General features: G+C 34.8%; 4 protein-coding genes across 4 annotated transcripts; 1 reads left to right on the top strand and 3 right to left on the bottom strand.

Annotated features, from left to right (window-relative positions):
* Nucleotides 1–5111: 5111 nt before the first annotated feature.
* LOC132309979 (protein LIGHT-DEPENDENT SHORT HYPOCOTYLS 10-like) lies at nt 5112–5651 on the top strand. Its single transcript, XM_059808222.1, has one exon. It carries the CDS (start codon nt 5112–5114, stop codon nt 5649–5651), a length of 540 nt encoding a protein of 179 aa, XP_059664205.1.
* A 3755-nt stretch (nt 5652–9406) lies between these two features.
* Nucleotides 9407–15121, bottom strand: LOC132308612 (uroporphyrinogen decarboxylase 1, chloroplastic). The gene is made up of 6 exons (XM_059806738.1): nt 14996–15121; nt 14748–14908; nt 11344–11726; nt 10938–11222; nt 10185–10420; nt 9407–9793 (listed from the first exon to the last, which is right to left on the bottom strand). Exons 1-6 carry the CDS (start codon nt 15016–15018, stop codon nt 9625–9627), a joined length of 1257 nt encoding a protein of 418 aa, XP_059662721.1. The 5' UTR covers nt 15019–15121; the 3' UTR covers nt 9407–9624.
* A 2526-nt stretch (nt 15122–17647) lies between these two features.
* LOC132308613 (peptide-N4-(N-acetyl-beta-glucosaminyl)asparagine amidase A-like) lies at nt 17648–19898 on the bottom strand. Its single transcript, XM_059806739.1, has one exon. The coding sequence runs from the start codon at nt 19744–19746 to the stop codon at nt 17902–17904; it is 1845 nt and encodes a 614-aa protein (XP_059662722.1). The 5' UTR covers nt 19747–19898; the 3' UTR covers nt 17648–17901.
* A 578-nt stretch (nt 19899–20476) lies between these two features.
* Nucleotides 20477–23495, bottom strand: LOC132308614 (peptide-N4-(N-acetyl-beta-glucosaminyl)asparagine amidase A-like). The gene has a single exon (XM_059806740.1). It carries the CDS (start codon nt 23062–23064, stop codon nt 21235–21237), a length of 1830 nt encoding a protein of 609 aa, XP_059662723.1. The 5' UTR covers nt 23065–23495; the 3' UTR covers nt 20477–21234.
* Nucleotides 23496–24130: the final 635 nt, after the last annotated feature.

The following is a 24130-nucleotide window of genomic DNA, read 5'->3' on the forward strand; positions in this document are numbered from 1 at the left end:
AATATGTTTTAGATGAATTTGGATGGAAAAAAGTCTCTTTTCAGCTTAAAAAAAGGAAAAGAAAATTTGACTGAACTTCATTCTCTAATAATTTGGATATTTCATTTACATTATTAATTGAAAGCATTGGAATTTTGAATAAGATAGAGTTGTTACATACTTAACTTTTCCTATTATTTAATTACTTTTAGTTTTGAATCCATTATCATAAACTGGCATTAACTAAAATGTAATTTTTTTTATAATAATTTTAATTAATTTCAATAAGTACTCCCCAACTTCAACTCTACACTGTATATTTTTTAGCAAAGAAGTACCATCCAACTATAATTTCTTGGCGGATGATACTTGACCATAATGAAAGGTATCATACAAATGTCGACAATTTAAACTTTTCAGGTACCAACAATTGGATATAAAGAATGAGGTTAGCCCATAATTGGAGGCTTTAAGTCATATGATTAAACTAATTTTCCGTCTTTGGTTCCTAAAGTGGTTGGAGTAGTCCACAAATAAAGTTAAAGCCTAATGAATTAGAGATATGTTCTTGCCATAAATAGTATCCTACGAGGACTAGCAAGTAGCAACCATTGTATTACTACTGGCTGTTTGGTTAGAAAGAAAACAATGCTCAAAATATTGAAACCTTCTAAATGTCTATCATTTCCCTTAATTTTTTTATGTTAAAACCTTTGCTAAATCACATTCTTTTTTGATAGTGAATTAGTATAAAATTAAAAATTGAAAATTAAAATATTGGGTGTGCATGGTTTCATCTTCAAAAATGGTTTTAAAAAATTATGAAACTGAAAATAATTTACAAAGTCCTTTTTTAAGTCTACTTCACGGAACAATTCAAACAAACCTAATCAATCAATTGAAATTTCGAACTATTTAAGTTTTTTTATATCCTCTCAAATTAGAAAACTATTTTTAAAAGAATAATGATAGAAAAATGGAATGATTATCTTCGAGCTTTTCCCGAATATGACGTGGCCAAGCCACGTCAAGTTAATTAAACGTCTTTAACGTGAGTATTTTAACGTGTTCTCTAACCTCACATGGCTTGTGTAGGTTTGTCTCTTCTTTAACCCTACAAACAGTACCCTAACACTTAATGGCGACCCAGTTAACTGCGATTCAACCAAAAACATAGAAGAAAAAAAGGAGGGGTCGTGAGAGAGTGTGTTATTCAATTCCACCTTTCGGAATCAGACGATGAGTTTCAAATTTTTTTACCAAAAAAAGTCGAATTATATACGGTTAACCTACATGCCCAAATTAAAATTTATGTGAATAAAATTAATAGATATAACCAATAAATAAATAGATGACATAACTTATAATGGGTTTGTGGTGATATTCGTGTATATATACAAATATATGTAATATTTTCTTTGCTGATTTGATATTTGTGTTTTCTTATCAATTGCAGTGTTTGAAGAAACCACTTCATTTTTTTTTTTTTTTCGTTTCGAGATTGGTGATCGAACAAAGTTCAAATTTAGATTGTGGGTGAAAATCCTCATTCTGTAAACAAAACTCATATCTTGAGCTTTGAGGTCAGATTAACCTATGTTTTGAGGTTGAAGACGGACGATGAACAGTGAAGAGCCCACTCAAGGCACGTGAGGAGAGAGAAAATGTTCAAAAACTCATCTTACGGATGTTTAATGAATGTAATGTGATATGATTTCGTTACATGGAGATCGATGAGAATTCGAGAATAACCATTCGATTTCTCTATCACTACTCTTTTTTAGAAAGGACTCTTAATTATTAATTATGTTAGTTTGTTATACGTCCCACTAGGAATAAAATAACACAAAACGAGGGATGGGTGTAAAAATTATTTTCAACAAAATGAAAAACAATCTGATCAGCACAATTAAATCAAATGGGAAGTAAAGACTGAAAAGTTAAAACCCTACTTGATTAAGACTTGTTCGCTATAATTTTTATATATGTTCAACTACACATCGATTAGTGAAAGGACGTGACATGATCTGCTATGTAAATCATTGAATGAATACCGGTAATTAAACACATTCATGGTTCAATGTTTCAAACTTTAAGTTACTCACAGATTATACGCTATCAGCTATGCATGGTTTATAAATAATTATAAATCAAGTTGAAATAGAGATAACATTATGAATTGATTCCCATTTTGTAAATATTATTCGCTTTGTATAATTTTTTATTTTTTACCACACGTGTCTACATGCTTAGAATGTACATTTAAGAACAATGTAATGATAAAAATTTGACTGAAAATTCTGGATTCAACTCATTTACTAGTAACTTTAATGATAAAAATAAGATGAAATTTTTTAAAAATAAAATATTTGATGCATGTACTCAGAAACAAACATGTGCTATTCAAATTGAAATCCTCTACTCAGTTTAAACTCGAATTTAACTAACTTGTTTACTTTGATATTAAAGAAATGTTAAAGAAAGCTTTGATGAATTGAATCGTAGTTGTTCAGCAGTCCTAGTCGAAATAAATAAATGATAGACACAACATTGAATCTCGGTTATCAGTCTTATGAGTCTTAGATGATAGAGTCATCACTATCTTCGTTTAAATTTAGTCAAAAAATGCCATCAAATCAGAATGTCTATGTCGCATATTCAATATGTATGCAACAATCCGATACCATGATAGTTTAATTTAATTGTTACCCTTTTTAACAATGGTGAGATATCATTGTGAAGGAAGGAAAGAAGGAATGGTGGCCCAGCAGTTTGGAGCTTAGAAATTCAAAGTCTGAGATTCAAGTTTTAACGAGTGTTATTTGTGGTTAGTCTCCGCTATTCCTACGGTGATTTAGCCGGTTCGGGTGGGGAAACACATTTTTGAATCCTCGGAGATTAGTCAAGTTGTTGATGGCCTAAAGTTCGTGCCTTTTCGGACACCCGACTTAAAAAAAAAAAAAAAAAAAGGAAAGAAAGAAAGAAAAAAAGAATAAAACCTAAAAAAATTTCAATAAAAAATCTTGATTGAAAAAATGGTTCTGGAAATTGGACATCCTAATCAAGCAAAACTAAAAAAAGGCATAAACTCAAATGGGGCCACCAGTTTCGCAGCCCTGGAGTTGTCTTACTCAAATGTGAAAGTTGGATAGTAAATGAAATGTAGCTTCAATTTAACCAACAGTAGGAAGGTATGTTTGAGTGAAAGTTACAAAAGTCAGGAATGCGACAAAGCTAGGAAATGATGATGATGATGCTGCTTACTGATAGAATATATATATATATAAGCATATACACACACATAGCTGTAGTACTGTTGTTGGTGATTGTTTGTTGATATAAGTAAGCATTATCACTAGTGTTTGTGATTGTAATGACAGTGGGGGCAATTACCACTGCAACTTATATATACTAGAAAATTGTCAAGTGGTCACAGCAATATTATGGATCTAGTCATCATAAACAATCAAGCATTTAGCTATATATATATGTTTACACTTGTGTGATTACAACTAAATGCTTGATTGTTTATGATGACTAGATCCATAATATTGCTGTTGTTTCTCACTACTAAAAACTTGCATCAATAACCAAACCAAAAGAAAATAATATACATTGTAGAAATGTATCATTTGAAACCTGCGTGAATGTAACAGTTAGTAGTTTCTTTTCTTTTTTTCTTTTTTTTAAAAAGATTTAATTTTAATTTATTTTATTTTATGGGTATAGTTTTGGTGTAAAGTATAATTATTAATAGGAAAAGTGATAAAAGTTCGGACTCAGTATTTTTACCGATTAAAGTATTCAATGTGAATTTGAATATTTTGAAAAGAGAGAAACATGTCTTTATTCATCACTAATTAAGAGTCTTTGTTGACTGTTGATTAGAATAACTTAAAAAAATCAATAGTCTAAGTGTAACAGTACTCCCATTTGTATCATTGTTTTTTATTTTAGTTATTGGACACTGAAAATATTTAATAGTCAACATCATCTCAGAATATGTTATGTGCCTAACCCTCCCCTCCCAGAGTCAAAAATATTGAACGGTTTAAAACTACAACTGAGATACAAGTGTCTTCTTTTTCTTTTTCCCCTGCATTTTTTATTTTTATTTTTATTTTTATTTTTATTTTTTAAAAAATCAACTCCATTCCTAGGACAAAGTAGGAGGCATTAGATCGATCAAAATGCATGAAACAATTATAACAATTGATATTCTTTTCTCTTCTTTTTCTAAAAAATAAAATAAAATAAAGAAAGTTTCAATTGTTGTCATTTCTTAAAATCCCATATATATATATATATATGACATTCTAATGGAGCAAAATCCATCTTAATATTAATTAATAAGGGAAATGACCTGACCTTAACAAATGCTTGATTACTTGCATAGCTAATTCCAGTTTTTAAGCTTGAAATCAATTACAAAAATCATGCTTTCACTAATTTTAAATTTGTTCTTTTCATATAGTTAGGGATGAGATTTTAGTAAAATTCAGTTATACTAATTAGAAGACACACTTCCCTTTTCATATAAACACACACACATATATATTTATATGGGCTTCCACTAAAGCCATTATAAGTGTCCACTTTGAAGTCATCCTTAGTCCATCTAGAAATAGAGGCAGACAAGTTTCATCACCTTAAACACTCCGAGGATGTATGCTACATCTTTTTTATGTTCCTCCCCCCCATTTTACTATTTAATTAACTAAGATTAAATCCCATCCTAACTTATCTTACTTGCACCACTACCTAGGTTTCAAAATCATAATGCTAATTTTGATAATATGATGCTTGATAAATTATAATGATTGCTTAGCTGATGGTAACATAAATATTAATAAATTAACTATTAGCCATCCAGAATATATATATATATATATATATATATATATATATATATATATATATATATATAATGCTAATTATGCCACTAAAGGAAGAAAATAAAGCCATAGGAGGAAGAAAAAAAAGGAGCTAAAGCACTTCCATTGGACCCCTTTCATGTCTCTTCCGTAGTCCCATTATGTGATTTACTCCATCTTTCTCCACTCCAATTCTCTTCTCTAGCTTGTACCCCCAATAGTATTTTCCATTCTCTTGCCAAACATTTTCCAATAGCAATGTCAAGTGACAAAGGAAAAGAATCAGGAGAAGGATCTTCAAGATCCACTGCTGATCATCAGCAACAACCAACTCAGCTGAGCCGTTATGAGTCTCAGAAGCGGCGTGATTGGAACACTTTTGGTCACTACTTGAAGAACCATAGGCCACCGGTATCGATGTCACAGTGCAACTCTAACCATGTTCTAGATTTCCTTAGATATCTTGATCAGTTTGGGAAGACGAAGGTGCACTTTCAAGGGTGTGTCTTCTTTGGACACCCCCAACCAGCAGGGCCTTGCACTTGCCCCCTCAGGCAAGCTTGGGGAAGCCTCGATGCCCTCATAGGCCGGCTTAGGGCTGCTTATGAAGAAAATGGTGGCTTGTCAGAGACAAACCCTTTTGCCAGCAGCACTATACGGATCTATCTGCGCGAGGTGAGGGACTCTCAAGCTAAGGCACGGGGCATACAGTATAAGAAGAAGAAGAAGAAGAAGAAGATGATGGATCAAATGATGGCCAACGACCAACCCTTAAAATGTCCTAAGCAGTCACCTTGATTGTTTTTGGCTTCTCAACATGATGGTAATTTTTTACATTTTTTATTACTCCTATAAAAATGGCTAGTTATTTTATTGAGGAATAGCATGAAATTTTCCGTTAATTACTTTAATAAATGATAAAACTGTGAGATACAATGGTGTATTGGTGGTGATGTGGAATTTTAAGGTGGTGTTAGTTCATTAGTATTCTACTTGAGAGTTAGACATTAGATTGGTTATAGTTCTGTTAGGAAATCCTACAAAAAGAAATGAAATTGAATGATTGAACTATGAGATGATACGTTCTATATATATATATATATATATATCAGAAATAGAGAGGCCATTTCATTGGCTTCATAAGAAACCCTAGGACAGGAGTTTCAGAACCCTCAGCCCCAAAAATGGTTTTTCAAAACCGTAGTCTGCATAGTTTCTTTGAGAGTAAAGACACAGAATAAGTTATATGACTTTATCATAATATCTTTTACACTCACCTAGGTTAGGGCAATGATGAAAATCCCCCCCTCTCTCTCTCTCTATCACACACACACATGCAAAATAACAGTTTTTTTTTTTTTTTTAAATATTTCTCATTTGTTTCTCTACTTTTCTCTATTTTTGGCTCTTTCAAGATTCTTCACGATCTTGTGCCCGTCATGCATGGCCATCAGGTATGATCAGAATAGGTATATGGGCATAATATATAGCAAGTAATCGAAAATTAAAATAAAGAAATGCTTATATTTGATGTCTTTGCTTGTGATTGTTGATACATCAGCTGTTAGCTATAGTCTTAGATTTCTGAGATCTTAAATGGAAGACAAAACCCTATGTCCATCTTGCTTGTATGCCTCGTGTTTTTGTAATGTTCCAATTGCATTAATGACCTTTTCTTTGGTAATTAATATTGCTAACCAGATTGCCTTTTGTCTGTATCAAATAAGTGCCAAAAAAACTATATAATATATCCTCCTACATTAACCATGTAGTCTCCTTTTAGATTGATTAAATTCTAAGTTAATTTCCACTAGGGTTCCCAAATTAACTATATATCCGAACAAATCACAAATTTTGTTAACATTCTAACATTTTTTTAGCTAATATATGCCGTAACTACTCTTCTAGATTTAATCATTCTTGGATCCTCACGAAATTATTTCCCTTGTGTTGCTGTCTATCAGTGTACTAATATATAACATCTTGAATGTCATCTGTTTCTATCATCTCTCTATAGCCTTTTTTGTTTTTTTTTTTTTAGTTAAAGGGTAAGAGGCCAAAATAATTCAGTCCTTTTATTTTACATATTTTTGGTACCTTGTCTATGAATGTACAACGATAAAGTGCTGGTATGACATTTAAAACAAGGTTAAGGTTACGAGTTTGAATTTAGCATTGATAAAAGAAATGTTGTTGGTTGTCCTAGAAAGCGTTTTATTGAATAGATAATAATTGAAGATATAAACTTCTTCTTATTAACACAATTACCTTATAATGTGCGAGAACTCTTGATCTACATCCGAATTTCCGTAATTTTAGAACACAAGTCTTCCACCAACCACTATCTTCAAGTGGCTCCAATCCAAAATAACTTGAATGGAAGAATAAATATCAGATTCTTCTTAGCTGGCTACATGCTACGTTAACTCCTCAAGTATTCGCACAAGTTATGGGTCACAGAGCCTTAGATCGCGCTTACATGTCTTAGACAGATGCTAGGCATTTTTAGATCAAGCATGAACTTTCCAATATTCGGAAAGGATCTTCTTCAATCATTGAAGATATCATTAGCTAATCTCTTAACAGTGGTCTATAATTCATGAAATATCCATAAAATTTTGCAAATAACCATTCCAATTATTTTAGCAAAATTTATCAATTTTCTCATATCTTTTTCTTTTTTTTGAATGGTAATTTTCTCAGTATCTTTAGTTTTCACCAATGTATATGTTTTTAACTCCTCTACTTGGAATTATTGCAGGCTCCATACAGTTTTGCAGATCCTTGCAAGCTTCAGTATGTTTGGAGCTCTACATGATTGTTCAGCTTGGGAAAAGGAAAACAGATTGAATTAGATTTGAAATGAAATCCCATTTGTTATTTGGAATAAGCTGGAATTTGATCATAAAGGAAATATTTCTTTTCCCATTTTATCCTTATTGACTTGAAATGCAATCTTATATATGTATGTTTTCATTAAAAAGAAGGGCAAGTTACAAAATTTATCAGTTAACCAATTATAAATCTCACCAAATTTCGTGAAATTTCAATTCCTATGAACAGTTAGTATATGTTTTGATATATATATTTATTGTTGTATCAATACTAGCTAATAAGTTAATCTCATTCTCACACATCTAAGACGAAATTATGTGTGTAGTTTGAAGGTGTAAGATTCGACTTTATATAAGGTAAAAAAAATTTATGAGCCATTATTGGAAATGACAGGTGAGTCAGAAGTCCCTCAACTATATATATTAGTACCAAGTAGTCATAATAATTGAGAGAGGAATTTTACTTTTTCGTGTGGATTATATGATGCTATGTCCTACTTATGATCTATCCTATATTATTTGGTCCACGGGGGATTTTGGATTTTTCTTCACTTCACTCATTTCTATTGTTTTGGAGATAGCAATGCAGTCTGTTTGTTTCAAAAGGTTAATTACACTCAACCACATCAAAATTTTGAATTTTCTGAGAATTTAAGATCAACATAAAAAAGTTGAAACTATTCGAGGTTATTAGTGGAACAAATCCATAGATTCTCCTTAATCCATGACTGAATTAAGCAATTACACACACACACACTATCTAAAGGGTATCAATGGCACCAAAGAGAAACCTGTGTGTTTTGTAGGATTGTGGAAAAGTGCATCATGCGGTGTTTAAAATAATCAACGTGACACGTATGTTTATATACTATTTTTTTGATAAGTGTGACTCGTATGTTTATATACCGTGTTTAGTAGAAGCAATAGATATTCTTATTAACATTAAAGAATGCTTTATTCTTAAGCAGTTTAAAAACTACAGAAGAGGGAAAAAGAGTAGAACAAATATTTCAAGAAGAAATTGTCAGAGTAAAAAAGTACCTTTGGCCACTGCCCTCTCACTTGTATGCATATGAAGACCCTCCTCTTTTATTAAGAATACTTTGGAAGATAGCCCCTAATTCAAAACACAAACCTTTGAAAAAAAAAAAACAGAAGTGTGGGTTATCTTATAATAATATAGCCTTCAACAAATTGATCACGACCACGACCACGACCACATTGATCCAATATTTGTCATGTGTGTTTGCAAATATATGAAAATATAGATGTTTCTGCTTTCAAATCTGGATAAGGAAAAAAAAAAAAAAAAAAAAAACGTTTTACTCAAATCCCTGTAATTCGGTGATTATCTGCTGTTGAAGGCACCAGCCCATCTCCATCACCACAAAAAAGTGTGGAAGTTAGTTGCTACAACAGTGTATGCATCCATTCATACAACATTTTCATCTACCAAACAACATTTTCTCTGGTCATTATGAGCAGCAGTGCCCAAATTTTCATTTAACCAAATGAATGCAACTTGTCTTAATAATAGCTAGGACCATATATTTGTGCAACTCAAGGGGCATCAATCAAAGACTTGGGTGACAATAGAAATGCAGAGAAAACCAGTACCAGTGAGTGACCTCCCTCAACATATTTGCCAAAGCTCGTCATAACTTTTATAAATAATTAACACAGCACTGTAAGTCAAAGGTGTAGAACAAGGACCACCCATAAATGAACAAGAAGCAAATTATTGATTTTCGTCCCATATGTTCATTACAGATACATTTGAACAAAACTAGACTCACCCACAGGCATGCTTTAGTTAATCCCTCAACAATGTGCAAGATAAAAGTGAGACCAAGCAGTCATGCTGTGAGATTAGAACTCAAAACTACCAGCCGATTTACACAGGAAAACCACTGAGTTGTGCTTAACCAAAATCGTCTTCAAACTACAAATTTAGGTTCTTCCATTGCATGATCTTCAACGACTGTATCAAACTTCAAGCTTCTTGCAACATTAAAGAAGTGAGCAACGGCTTCCTCTGGTGTCCCAACAAGAACACCATGGCCCAGGTTGAGAATGTGACCCCTTTGCCCAGCACACTTCACAACTCTGCCAAATGAATTCAAAGACTTCAATCAGTTGGAATTGAAATTTGGGCATTCAAAGTTGAAATTTGCTCTAAGCATTCAACCATTGCAGACTCTACAAAAGTGCATACTATATATATATATCACACACATTGAAAAAAAGTGTCAAGCAACTGACTGACTCTTTGCTTGCTGGATAAGGATTTCAATTCAGGACAGCTTGCCAAAATTACAGTTTATATCCAAGTTTTAACTGCTATTGAACAATTGAGAAAGTCCAAGCAATGAAATTAGTACTAAATGACTCCAAAGGCACAGTACCCCACAAATCTAATAGTTCAACCTAAGTCAGCTGATTTAGACAATAACTTGCAGGATAAGTTCAGTAACAGATATTAGTTTGTATCACAAACCTTTGAATTTCATCAGTCAGGGCAGGAAGAGGAGAAAATAAATAACATGGGTCCACATTTCCCTGTATGCTGATTCCATTTCCTAATCGCTTCCTTCCATCTGCCATATCCACTGTCCAATCCAGCCCAATCACATCGACTCCAGTGTCTTTCATCCGCTCGAGAAGACCACCATTTCCATTGATGTAGAGTACCAGTGGTGTTTCAGGGCACTTTTTCCTTACTACGCTCACAATCTGCAAGTTCAATAAATGTAATGAGTGACCAAAAGGGAAAGAGAATAATTTGTGATTATTAAAAACATAACAAACCACACACTATGTCAGTTTTTCAAAGAAAAGATAATAGTATTCAGAAGGTAGTAATTGTAGTTTGTGCTCAACAAGTTGCTATCCTTGAGAAAGAAAAATATTTATTTAGTCTATCAAATTTCTAAAGCTTGAGAAGTAGTAATTACTGCTGCATTTCCTTATTAAACTAATAAAACACACAACAAAAACTTAAAAGCTGTAACGGTGCTAATCATGGCCAATATATATATACGTATGTGTATATATATAGATAGAGAGAGAGTGTAAGCATGCTTTCCTGAAGTCAATCAACACGCAAAGTGCTTAACATTTTCAACTAGATGAAGGACAAAATTAAACAGAAAGACAGCAAGAAACAGATCAGTCAAGCATACATCATTAATAGGGGAGGAAAAGGAAAGGGTTAAATTTTGCTCAGCTAACAAAAACAACTACTACTCACCTCTTTAATATAAGGCTTTGACCAGTGCTCCCACACATCAGGTGGTAGCTGTCCGCCCCATGAATCGAATATTTGTATACAATGAGCCCCTGACTCCACTTGGAAAACAATGTAGTCAGATATTGCCTTTGCCAAATGAGAAAGAAGAGCCCTCAGTACATGTGGTGCTGTATGGCACATGCTCTTTATGGTTGTATACGTGCGAGTTGTACCCCCTTCTACTATATACGTAGCAATTGTCCAAGGTGCTCCCACAAAACCAAGAACTGCAGCTCGCTCCCCAACCTAAATCAGAAGAATAACCTACATTAGCTGGTCAATAAAAAATAATACCATTCTACACTACAAAAACAAAGATAATCAATATCTGTTACTGCTAATCACCCATCTGAAGGAAATAAAATACCTCTCGGCGCAAAATCTGAAGGGACTCTCCCACGAAACTAAGTTTCTCCAAGTCAATGGGATGCAGTGCTTTCAAGCCCTCTTCAGAACGAAGTGGAGACTGAATGACAGGGCCCCTCACCTCTTCTATGTCAAATGGGACACCAAATGCAGGTAGAGGAGTAAGTATGTCAGAGAAAATAATAACCCCGTCAGGATGGAAAGCTTCCCAAGGCTGCAAAGAAATTTCCACAATGAGATCAGTTGTTTCTGACCTCTGTCTGAAGGATGGGTGTTTCTCTGCAAGCTTTCTGTAAACAGCCATATACCTTCCTGCCTGACGCATCATCCATGCTGGGGGACGACTTACAGGATATCCTCTGGCAGCCTTCACCAAGAGAGGATCTGAAAAACATATCATATAGTATAAAATAAAAGAATAAAAATGAGGCCCAGTATCAGTATCTCCATAATCCAATCCAACGCAACACAAGAAAATACCATACTGAAGATAAAATCCCACCGAATTCTCCACAAATAGATAAAAAGAAAAGGGGAAAAGATTTTTTTTTTTAATTTTTAATTTTTGTTTTTTTAAAAAAGAGGCTACTTAGTAATGCATATGCGTTGCCACAATGGCTGTCTTGAACTACAGTGAGGTCTACAGGAGTAAGGTCCATAATCACTGAACCAATATGTTGTCAAGGGTCTCACAACTAGGACCAATCATCATTTTGGGACGGGCACTGAGCTCTGTATAGCATAAGGGGATGAAAGGTACAATATAACAAATACTCTATTTTGATTGGCATACAGCACTAAAAGAATAATTAGACCACATAAACTAAACACAACTCAAACTGACTCTTTTAAGAATACTACACTGATAAAAGCAATCGCAAGCTTCAAAAAGTAAAATGAAGTTGGGATTCTCCCATATATCTCTTGATCTTCACACTGCCATCTTCTCTTTCCCACGGCCAACAAGGGTTTTATCCTGACCTGATCTTTTGAGACCTCTGTTTCTTATGTTTCACCTCCATCTCCAAAACCCTATTCAGGCATCTACATGCCAAGATGGAGTAGTTCATACCCTTGTCCAAAAGAAGACTCCTAGACCAAAATATGCCGCTTGACTTCACTTAGTCTCTGGATGCACATCGGGAAGTTGATGCTCTCTCATAAGTAAATCATTTGACTTTTTAACCACAAAAACTAAGGAAAGCATGCATGAACTTCAAAAAGAAAGAGCATGCGAATAAAAGTCAACAAATCACAAGGTTCTATTTGGACTTTCACGATAAGAAGTATTGAAAGTGAAGATGAAAAATGCCAAATACCTCTGATATAGGGAGGGGGTCATCATGTTGCACCTTCAAACATCACCACGAAATGTGACAGTGATTTACATCCGCCAATAGAAAAATGCTGCATCAGCATTGGCATATGACAAAATAAGACCCCCTACTGGTTGATGTCAGGGCATCAAAGAGTCAACTTACACAAATTATCTCCCATTTGTTAGACACGCAAGCTCTCAATCTAGGAGTTTCATTTGCATAGGGAGCAAAATATGGGTAATGGACCTAACCTCTCTTGCCCCCATGCGTTGGCATTGTATCTCCAACATACACTCTTCACCAATCAATGAGATCCACAAGAACATGCATGCGACACATGGTCAAACAGAGGAGTGAAATGTGGACTTTCGCCATCCTTGCACACTTCCTTAAGGTGTGCCATATCCATTCCTTGAGTGGTCAACAAATCTAGTGCCTTCAACTCGGAGCTCAACTTGTGGGGACAAAAGTGGGGTTCTCTTACAATTGGAGTTCACTTTAGGCGAAGAGTATCTCATGACCATAAAGTGTTCTTCAAATCACGGTTGGTTTAACTTGTTTTCCATCTTGCTCTACACCATCTTGATCCCCCACCTAAGCCGCCTCTAGATGCATGCACTCTGATGCAAGTAGGGATCAGATAGGTCTTCAATCTCAGTGCCAGTCAACTAGGAAAAAAAAAAATCTCAGTGCTAGTCGTCATGTGGCCTTTGCAATTCATCATGCTCTTCAATCAGATACTAGGATTTTTATTTTATTTTATTTTATTTTATTTTTATTCCAACAACAAATATCAAAAACTCACAAAGTATATTACCAGCCACTATCTACATCTCTGTTACATGGACTCTTCAAAAGTAGTGAAGTACCCGTGTCAGACACGTATCCCTCGGACATAAGTATGGAATATGTGTCTGACACTTTTGGTTGGACATGTACTTAAAAAGCATATCCAATCATTCCATTACATTATATTATTACTTTAAAATGAGTTAAATGCCTATATTGAACATTATATTAGATAAAAACATTACTTTACTCTAGAAAATAAAATAAAATAATTAATAAAATGAATATTTAGCCGCGTCCTTATGACCTTCTATTTGGAGATTTGACACGTCCGACGCATGGATACATACCTGTGTCCGACACCCGTGCCCGAGTTCATGTAACATAGATCTACATCTTGGCCAGTCAGCGAAAAGAGAGAGATGCCATTTCTTCTCTAGGATAAAATTTGTCACGTTGCGGTCAGCAAACTGCTTCTCATCTGCATAAACTCTCTCCTTTGCTTTCTAGCATCTCCACTTGATTAAGTGCCCCAGCAAGTGCGGCAACTGTTCTCCACACTACAAATAAAGGGACTGCCCTACCTCTTTTAACAACTTAAAAGAAAGAGAGAGAGGGAGAGTAGCAGGATTCTCCTCTCATACACAAACACCTGCTTAGGTTTACCCCAACATAATCTCCTAAAACTCCATTATTCTACATTTAATAGCTCCGTCTCAAAAACCCAATTCAAACAAATACAATAATTCTTCACAATTGGCTTAATTAAAGATTTATTACAAATGAGGCCATTGGGAACATTCAAGAAGTGTCCCATGGTACAACTAGACCAGTATTATTTCTTCCAAGTTACAAATATAGAGAAATGGTTGAGAAATTAAACCATTTGAGATAAGCCGTACTAAGACAACATACAAAACACAATGTGGTAAAATAGGAGTAGAAATACGACCATCATTTAAATGATGGCTTTGCGATTCCACGAAAGAACCAATAACTGTTTCTCGACACCTTTGAAATAGCTAGAAATACAAGCTTCTATGGAGTATGAAAATGGGCATAACTAATCAAGTTATCATTAAGAATTTTTACAAATTTAAGCAAATAAAAATGAAAGGACGATTTATTTTTTTTGGTTAAGAAAAATTGAACAGTGTGAGCTGAGGGAGAATTGAAAAGCAATGAAAAATTTGCAGAGTACCACATTACTGGATTAGTATACACACACACATATATATGTGTTTGTTTATAACAAGCATTTAATAACAAAAAACACTCATTTAGAGAGAAACAATACCGGAAGAAGATGATGCTGAAGATGAAGCGCAAGCTCGAGGGGATTTATTGTAGCTGAATTTCCGCTTATGGGGAACCAAAAATTCATTATGACCGTTAGAAAGAAGCCCTAACTGAACGGACAAGCTCGAGGATTTCCAGCCGACGGTGCAACAACCGCCACTGCAAAACACGGAATTGCAATGTCAGAATTAGGGTTTTAATCAGAGTATAAGTTCTAGAGAGAGAAAATGAGAGGGAAGTACAGACCTGGTTAAGGAAGGAAAACTCATTATATGAAGAAATTCTCGAGGGAGAGTGTGTGTCTGTTATGGAATTTGATTCCCTCATCTCTCCCATTTCCTTTCTCTCTCCTTATCTCTCTCTTCTCTTCTGTCAAGTGTCAACTCCCTCCGGGTCAGTGGCCATAATGGGTCGGGATCCACTGGGTCGGGCTCCACTCCAAGCGATCCAGAAATAACTGGATATTATTAGAAATAGAATACATATTAATAATATATTAGTAATGACTAATGAAGCTTTTAATCTTCCACCACAAAAATGATAAAATTGGTAGCATTATTATACACTACAAAAAAAAAAAACAAAAAAAAGTCAGTGTGATCTGGCAAAGTGAACATTATTTTTATTTAAAAAACCCTTTTTATTCTTCTTTTTGTATTATATGATTTATATATAAATAGTTTACTTTTGTATGTTTAGTGAGAGTAACATTCATCTTTTTGTATTTTTTATTTATTTATTTTTTTTTTGGTATTTATGTTTTCATCCAAAAAAAAATAATAAAAGAGAAAAGAAGAAGGATGAATGAGATATAGCCAGATAAAGAGATTATATATTTCTTCTCTAAAAATCACCATGATACACAAAATATGAAAACTCAATTTTTATCAAGAAAATTTTTCCTTCACCAATAATTAAAAAAAAAAAATGAAAATATTTAATTAATGAATGATATTATGTCAATCACTTTGTCCTTTTGTCATTTGACGACCCGGACCAACTGAATAATGATCTTCTTCTTATGTCAGTCATGGCATAAATGAGAAACATCAATTGTGCGTAGCATAGTACTGGCATTAGAGATTGAATTCACCCATTCTTCCGGTGCTCCCATAAATTGGCAACTTGGATTATTCTGCATTCATTGCTTGTTAATTTTCTCAAACCAACCAATTGATATCATTCATTCATACCAGTTAGGCAATTAAGAACAGAAAATAGAATTTTTTACCCAGACAAATAATAATAATAATTAGAAAATTCCACTGCCACAATGAACCAATCAAACTAGTTTACACTAGAATATTTAACTTGACCATTTTTTTAAAATTTCAAATTCACGCCGCTGATTCAATGCTCACAAACATAACTTTAAATTTCCCTTTTTACGACATTAGTATTTGTTATGCATTAACACCATCTTGGACAAATCATCCTTTTTTGCCCATCCATACTCTCACAGTATACATATTTCCCTCATGGTTTATTTTAAGCTTGGCATTCTAGTTTTCTTCTTCTCTCCCTTTCTTGACAAAATTAATAAAGGCAGTCCAAAGCAACCAGAGAAAGTAGCAATTAAATTTGCAGAAGATGTTCTCAGATTCTATTTTGGTCGGTATATTCTCATATTTTATAGTTCATGCACCAGTTTTCCTGTTCAAACAAAAACATATGCACTCAATTATATATGTTAGACCAAATATTAAAGTTGAGTTTGAGAAAAAATCAAATTCAGAACTGTGCCAAGATTGGAAATCAAATCAATTCCTTGATATATAGGTTAGTCTGTCTGAAATTTGCAGATTTTGGTTCACTACATCAATTATGTTAGAAGATCGAACAAACCCAAGTTTCAGACATAAAAGTAGCAGACCATTTGAAAGCAGAAACAGTAATGTGTGTGTGAAGCTGTACTCACTCTAGAATCGGATAAAAACTTTCCATTGGTAGTGAAAAAACTCATTTGAAATGGGACAACAAGCTAGGTTCTATTGTTGAGACAAACTCAACCAGGTTTAAGAGTATCACCATCACTTTAGCCATCACATTGACATAATTACTGCTATTGGTTAACCGCTTGAAGTTTGGCACACACCTGCAGCATGCTCTGCTCAATTCTTGTATTTCATGTGGCAACGACCTTTGGTACAGAAGACGAATTCGTTGCAGTGTCAAGAGTTGTTGACTAACTGAGTCCTCGACCATGCATCTACTTTAGGATGCAGAGAGCTTTGCTCAGCCTCACACACACAAACACACAGGTGATCACAAAAGTTATGCTTTGTGGGGGCTTAATCAAAGATCAGTTGTTCTGATCATAAACCAGAGAATGTAAGCTAATCACAGAAGTTATTCTTTATGAAAATTAGGGTTCAAAGATCAGTGGCTTTTATCATAACCATTATTCATCAAATTGGGTAAAGGGAATTAACATTAAACTAGGTATCCGTATATTCAATACCCATCACTATTAACTTGGATCCTAGGATCTTGATCCAACTACATTGTATCTTAAGGTAAACATTCACTATGTACAGCAGGTATGCTAGAAAGATGGAACTCGCATATGTCTGAAACAAGTAGAGACTTAGAAAAGAGTTGTTCTTCAAGGACCCAAAAATGAGCAGATACAAATTTCCATTTAATAAAGCAGTCAAAGTAATTATAGAGGTAACACCAGAAACAATTGGGGAGCTGAAGGTTGCAACATACAATCAATAAGCAATAAGAAATTAAATGGGAAGAATAAATAACTGAAACAGAACACTGCAACTTCAGCAGATCAAAAACTAGCAAGCGCAAACTTCAATAGATGGAGAAATTCTAATGAAAGATACTTCAATGTAAAAAAATATGACAGCAGCTGTTTCCACAGATTCAAAACCAATTTTCCAAGAGTTGTTTAAGCCAAAATATTTATATTAAAACTTCAATATACTGAGATGATAATATTGTTGACCATCTCCAATTGAAACACAAAACCCAAGCTTGACTGAAACACAAATTAATAGAAAAATTCAATAACATCACGAAACAAATTCCTGAAACTTTATTAGGCGTTTCAAAATGCAGAAATTCTACACACATCCGATGGGAGAGCTGCTTTTTATGAAGCAAGTGAAGAATCAGCTGAACTGAATGGTTTAATACCATTACTTATTGTTACGATAATTATGTGCTAGAAATGCTCTCCGAGCAGAAAAAGGCCAGAATTTGGCAAGCCCAAATTTAAAATGAGGCTGTTCTCTTTTGCTGCAAGTGTTGCCCTCTTTATCATAAAGAATAGTGTAGTTCGAGCTGCTCACATTCCTAAAATAGCAGAATTTACTGTCACCATATTGGTATGCTTGTTGGGTGCTCCCCAGTCCACTTACTACCAAGTTGTTTTTCACAATCATCTTGCCCTGTCCATTCTGCAAATTTTTAAGAGAACTGGACGAGAATACCAAACCACCAGCTTTGACCCTCTCCTCATTGTAACTCATTGTTATATTTGAAATTGAAGCATAAGTTCCATCTTCTTGTTCCACATAGTCAGAGTACAGGTAAAAAGGGAACCTTTTAAATGATTTCATCGAGTGAATAGAAGAATCCGGCATTTCAGCAGAAACACTATCATTGAAATCAATTGTCTGATTCAAGATCTGCAAATTTCCGTCATTTCCCATTACCATAAAGTTACTGTAATTGAATTTTTGACTCGAATTGGCTTTGATCGTCCCATAAGAGGACTTCACCCATCCACTCGATGAGATGGATCTCCTAACACTCGTCAAAAATGTTCCATTCAGACCTGTAAAATTTGATACCAAAGAAACAAGACTAGGCGGGGTGTTGTAGCTCAAAAGCTTTCCTTCAGTTTTTTCACTCTTCTTGTCCAACCAAATATGCAAATTTGCATCTATGTACCACACATTCAAGGCATTTGTGACACTAAATGCGAGGTCATGAGTCTTTCCATCTAATATCTTCCCTAAAAATGGAGTGATTTCAATATCATAAGTAGGAAGATCAAATGACCCAATTCCAGTAATTGGTCTCCACAGGAGGGGATTGACTCCTCCAGTATATATTACTGTAAAAGGCCAAACTGCACCAACAACCACATCATCCAGACTGACCACAACCTCCCTAAAAGGTCCATTGCCGGCCACACCAGTAAGATTATTGGCGGCAATGTACTCATTCGGAAGATTTCCATACCAAAATTCATCATTCTCATGAAATGAAACATAAACCTCCAACACAGCCCTATATGCATTTTGGGGAATTTTAAACTCCTTGGACTTAACATCAGTGGAATTCTCAATTTCAAACCACAACCCATCATTCAATGGTAAATTTCTCGAAAAAGGTAAGATCAAATCAGCCCCAGAACCATACCCATTTACCAAATCATCCGAATTTGGTTTATAAGAATTGTAATGCATGTCAGGAGGATAAAAGTGTATTGTTATGTTCACATGGTACACACCAGTGTAAGTACTATCAACAAGGTTACCAAGATACACAGCAAGTGTTTGATGGGTCATGAGCAGTGAATAATACCTCGTAATGTCCTTCTTGACAGTCCAAACAATCCCGGTGGCTCGTGGCTCCGCCGTGCAGCTCCGGAGAAGCTCAACGCCGCCGAGCCAAACGCCGAAAATGCGATCAAATTGCCTACCTTTGCAAATTGCCTTCCATTCAAGAACAATTTTGGCAAAATTTTGAGATGGGCAATTCGAAGGGGGTGTGTAATTGGCAAGAACAGGCGGTTTCCCATATGTGTAGGCAAAATCATGTTCGAGGATGTGGTACGAGCAGGGTTTGGTTCTGGGAAGTTTGATGGGTTTGGTGACCTCAAAGAATGTGGTCAATGGGACATCTTTTGAGGCTGTGGGCTCAGATACGAGCTCTGATCTGAAGAGGTTTGTTTTGTGGATGTTTGCAGTGGCAGAGAAAGGTTGGAGGAGGAAGAGAGAGAAGAGGAGTGGCGAGAGGAGAGAGAGAGCCATGAACGGTAGTTGTGTTGGTGCTGTCGCTTTGTGAATACCATACTGCTTTGGAAGCTTTGAGGAGGTAAAACAAATTTTATTTTTTATTATTATTTTTTTTTTGGTAATTTTGAGGTGTAAAACAATGCTGAATTGGATTGGATTTAGTTTATTTAATTCGAGTGACAACTGGGTTTTTTTGTCCAACCCAACACAGAAATTAAATAATTTAAATGTGATGTCATAATTAAAGGCTAAAATTAATTTTTTAAATGTGCAAGTATTAAATTTATTACTTCACATTGTGTTTGATGAATCTTCAAATTTGGTGTCCTGAATCAGATATTTGTGTGTGTGAAAGAAAAATAAAAAAAGGACGAGTGTTTTTATTAGTTGTAGTATTTTTATTTATTATTTGACAGGCTATTAGTGTTAGTATCCAACTATCCACTTTGGTGGTTTCTATCAGTTGGAGGTGCTCAGAGTACTATAGATTGTTATTTGATCACACAATTTAGTATTTTGATTAAATTAAGTAATTTTAAATTAAATGTGTTTGATAATTAATCCTTATATAATTCATTATCAAAAGTCAAATTACAATCAAATTACAATTTAACTCTTAACATATTTGCATAAATTGATAATTTTACACTCAAATTAATTTCATAAAACATGATTTAAGGTATTACAATATTTCATTTCATTGGATTGTAACGTAACACTAACTCAATGTAACTCAATGTAAATATTTATGTAACAAGTTTAATTGCAGGAATTAACACATTTACAGATTTCTGCTCCATACATGAGAAATTGAAACTAACTCAAATTGAAATTTCCTAGATTACTTTTATAAGAAGCACACCATTTAAAAGCAGAGCAAACAGAAACCCAGAAATGTGTGCGTGTGTGAAAAGTTGTACTCATTCCAATACAAGATAGGTAGTAGGAACTCATTTGACATGGGACATCAAGCCTGGTTCTATTGCCAAGACACACTCAACCAGGTTTGACAGCAGCACTCTCACTTTGGCCATTTCATTAAAAACCATAGCTTCAGATAATTACAGCTTTTGGTTAACCAAAACACGGTGGCTTCAGCAGATCCAAAAAACTACTTTTGGTACCATAAACTTCGAAATTCTAATGGCATATATCTCAATGTAAATAACAGTGACAGCAGCTATTTTCACTGTTTTGAAACTAATTTTCCAAGAGTTGTTTCAGCCAGAATGTTTGTACTGAAATTTCAATGTACTGAGAAATGTGCGTGGAGATGAAAACATTGTTGACCATCTCCAATTGAAAGACACAACCCAAGCTTCACAGAAACACGAATACTTAGAAAAATTCAGTAACATCATGAAACTAATTCCCGAAACTTCACTAGGCGTTCCAAAATACAGAAATTTTACGAAACATCTATTAGGAGAACTGCATTTTATGAAGCAAGTGAAGAATCAACCGAATTGAATGGTTTAAAGCCATTTCATGTTGTTATGGTAATTATGTGCTAGAAATACCCTCCGAGTGCCCAAATCTGGAAGGAGAGTGTACTCTTTTGCTGCAAGTGTTGCCCTCTTTATCATAAAGAATGGTGTAGTTCGAGGTGTTCACATTCCTAAAATAGCAGAATTTACTGTCATCGTATTGGTATGCTTGTTGTAAGCTCCCCTGTCCAGTTACTACCAAGCTGCCATTGATAACCATATTGCCCTGCCCATTCTGCAAATTATTAAGAGAACTGACAGAGAATCCAAAACCACCAGCCTTAACCCTCTCCTCATTGTAACTCATTGTTATGTTTGTAATTAAAGCATAAGTTCCATCTTCTTGATCCGCGTAGTCAGAGTACAGGTAAAGAGGAAACCTTTTGAATGATTCTATCGAGTGAATAGATGAATCCGTCATCTCTGCAGAAATGCTGTCATTGACATCAATTATCTGATTCAAGATCTGCAAATTCATGTTATTCCCCATTACAATGAAGTTACTGTAATTGAAGTTTTGACTCGCATTGGCTGTGATATTCCCATAAGAGGACTTCACCCATCCACTGGATGAGATGGATCTTCTCACACTCGTCGAAAATGTTCCATTCAGACCTGTAAAACTGGTTACCAAAGAAACATGAGCAGGCGCGGCATTGTGTCTCAAAAGCTTTCCTTCAGTTTTTTCACTCTTCTTGTCCAACCAAATATGCAAATTTGCATCAATGTACCACACTTTCAAGGCATTCGTGACACTAAATGTGAACCCATGGGTCTTTCCATCTAATATCTTCCCTAAAAATGGAGTGATTTCAATATCATAAGTAGGGAGATCAAATGAACCAATTGCGCTAACTGGCCTCCACAGGAGGGGATTGACTCCTCCAGTATATATTACTATAAAAGGCCAAACTGCACCAACAACCATATCATCCAAACTGACCACAACCTCCCTAAAAGGTCCATTCCCGTAAGAATATAAAGGTCCAATCCCGGCAGTATGAGAAAGATTGTTCGCGGCAATGTATTCATTCGGGAAATCTGCATACCAAGATTCATCTTCAGAATGAAATGAAACATAAACCTCCAACACAGCCCTATATGCATTTTGGGGAATTTTAAACTCCTTGGATTTTCCATCAGTGGAATTCTCAATTTCAAACCACAATCCATCATTCAATGGTATATTTCTCGAAATGGGTAAGAACAAATCAGCCCCAGAACCATACCCATCACCCAAATCATTCGAATTTGGCTTATGAGAATTGTGATGCATTTCAGGAGGATAAAAGTGAATTGTTATGTTCACATGGTACACACCAGTGTAAGTAGTATCAACAATGTTACCCATATAGACAGCAAGTGTTTGATTGGTCATGAGTAGTGAATGATACTTGGTAATGTCCTTCTTGACAGTCCAAACAGTCCCGGTGTGTCGTGGCTCCGCCGTGCAGCTCCGGAGAAGCTCAACGCCGCCAAGCCAAACGCCAAAAATGCGATCAAATTGCCTTCCTTTGACAGTGGCGTTCCATTCAAGAACAATTTTGGCAAAATTTTGAGACGGGCAATTCGAAAGGGGTGCGTAATTGGCAAGAACAGGCGGTTGCTGATATGTATTGGCAAAGTCATGTTGGAGGATGTTGTATGAGCACGGTTTGGTTTTGGGAAGTTGGATGGGCTTAGTGACCTCAAAGTATTTGGTCAATGGGACATCATTTGAGGGTGTGGGCTCGGAGATGAGCTTTGATCTGAGGAGGGTTGTTTTGTGGATGTTTGCGGTGGCAAAGAAAGGTTGGTGGAAGAGGAGAAGAGAGAAGAGGAGTAGAGAGAGGAGAGAGAAAGCCATGAACGGTAGTACTGTTGCGTTGAGAATGCCCGATTTTTTTTTAATATCCTATTTAGTATAAGCGGTGTAAAAAAAATAAAATAAAATAAAATAAAAATAAAATAAAAGAACCACCTCTGTTTTCGTTAATAATAGAGCATCACAATTTACCATTGATCGGTACTACATTATCGGAGTATTTGCGTTTTGTTTTTTTGGATACTCGGACACCCAATACACTACCTGTTCGAGAAAAGAATGGTGCTTTGGAGTTTGAGGTGTAAAACAATGGTGAATTGTAATTTTACTTAATTTAATCGAGTGACAACTGGTTTGTTTGTCAGCAGGTCTCCAGCACAGAAATTAAATAGTAATTGAAATGTGATGTTCCTATTAAATTAGCTTGGAGTATAATTTTAGCATTTTAGAGAACTTAATATTTTTAATGTCTTAATATTTTTAATGTTAAGTATTAAATTTATTACTTCACACAAAATCTTCAAAATTTGGTAAATGAATCAGATATTTGTGTGTTTAAAAGGAAAGGGGAAAAAGCAGAGTGTTTGCGTTTAGTGTTTGCGTTTGTGGTTTTTATCAAGTAATCAATTTAACGTAATCGATGTGGTGTTGTATTCTCATTAAATCCAGTATATTGTTCAAATTATGTATATGTATCTAGAGATAACTTTTTTCAATTTAGGCTGTTCACAAATTTTGTCTAAAGTTAGGAGTCTCCATTGAAATCAATCTTAATTAGACCACACAGGTATCTACCTTGTTGAACTATTGATCTATAGGCTATATATCTATGATTCTATATGTAGCTTTCTGTATTATGTATAAGTTATAACGGCAACTAGTGTTCAAGCTTTTGCTTGAAGCTCACTACCTCTCAAGAAAACTTATTTCCTAATGCAGAACCCCACACTGATGATACATGTCACAGGACAAAAGATTTTTGCAATTAATTTTACAATATTATAGCTGGAAAATCGTTACTATAAACTCACACAGGTTGATCACTGCCTTCATTAGGTGAATCTTGACTGCAATCTGGACATAAAAGTGTAAATTTTTAATGCTCCGG

Source organism: Cornus florida, unplaced genomic scaffold (genome assembly GCF_030987335.1).
Source record: "Cornus florida cultivar Cherokee Brave unplaced genomic scaffold, ASM3098733v1 CherokeeBrave_3.0.0_Hap2_Chr05, whole genome shotgun sequence".
Classification (NCBI taxonomy): Eukaryota; Viridiplantae; Streptophyta; class Magnoliopsida; order Cornales; family Cornaceae; genus Cornus; species Cornus florida.

Excerpts from the sequence above, each read along its gene's own strand:
- LOC132309979 (XM_059808222.1), top strand. The coding sequence starts at position 5,112 with ATGTCAAGTGACAAAGGAAAAGAATCAGGAGAAGGATCTTCAAGATCC.
- LOC132308613 (XM_059806739.1), bottom strand. The coding sequence starts at position 19,746 with ATGGCTCTCTCTCTCCTCTCGCCACTCCTCTTCTCTCTCTTCCTCCTC.
- LOC132308612 (XM_059806738.1), bottom strand. The coding sequence starts at position 15,018 with ATGAGTTTTCCTTCCTTAACCAG. Across the intron at positions 11,223-11,343 it reads TTCAGATTTTGCGCCGAGAG|GTTGGGGAGCGAGCTGCAGT; the intron begins GTATTTTATTTC and ends CTTCTGATTTAG. Across the intron at positions 10,421-10,937 it reads CAAAGCCTTATATTAAAGAG|ATTGTGAGCGTAGTAAGGAA; the intron begins GTGAGTAGTAGT and ends TTGAACTTGCAG.
- LOC132308614 (XM_059806740.1), bottom strand. The coding sequence starts at position 23,064 with ATGGCTTTCTCTCTCCTCTCTCTACTCCTCTTCTCTCTTCTCCTCTTC.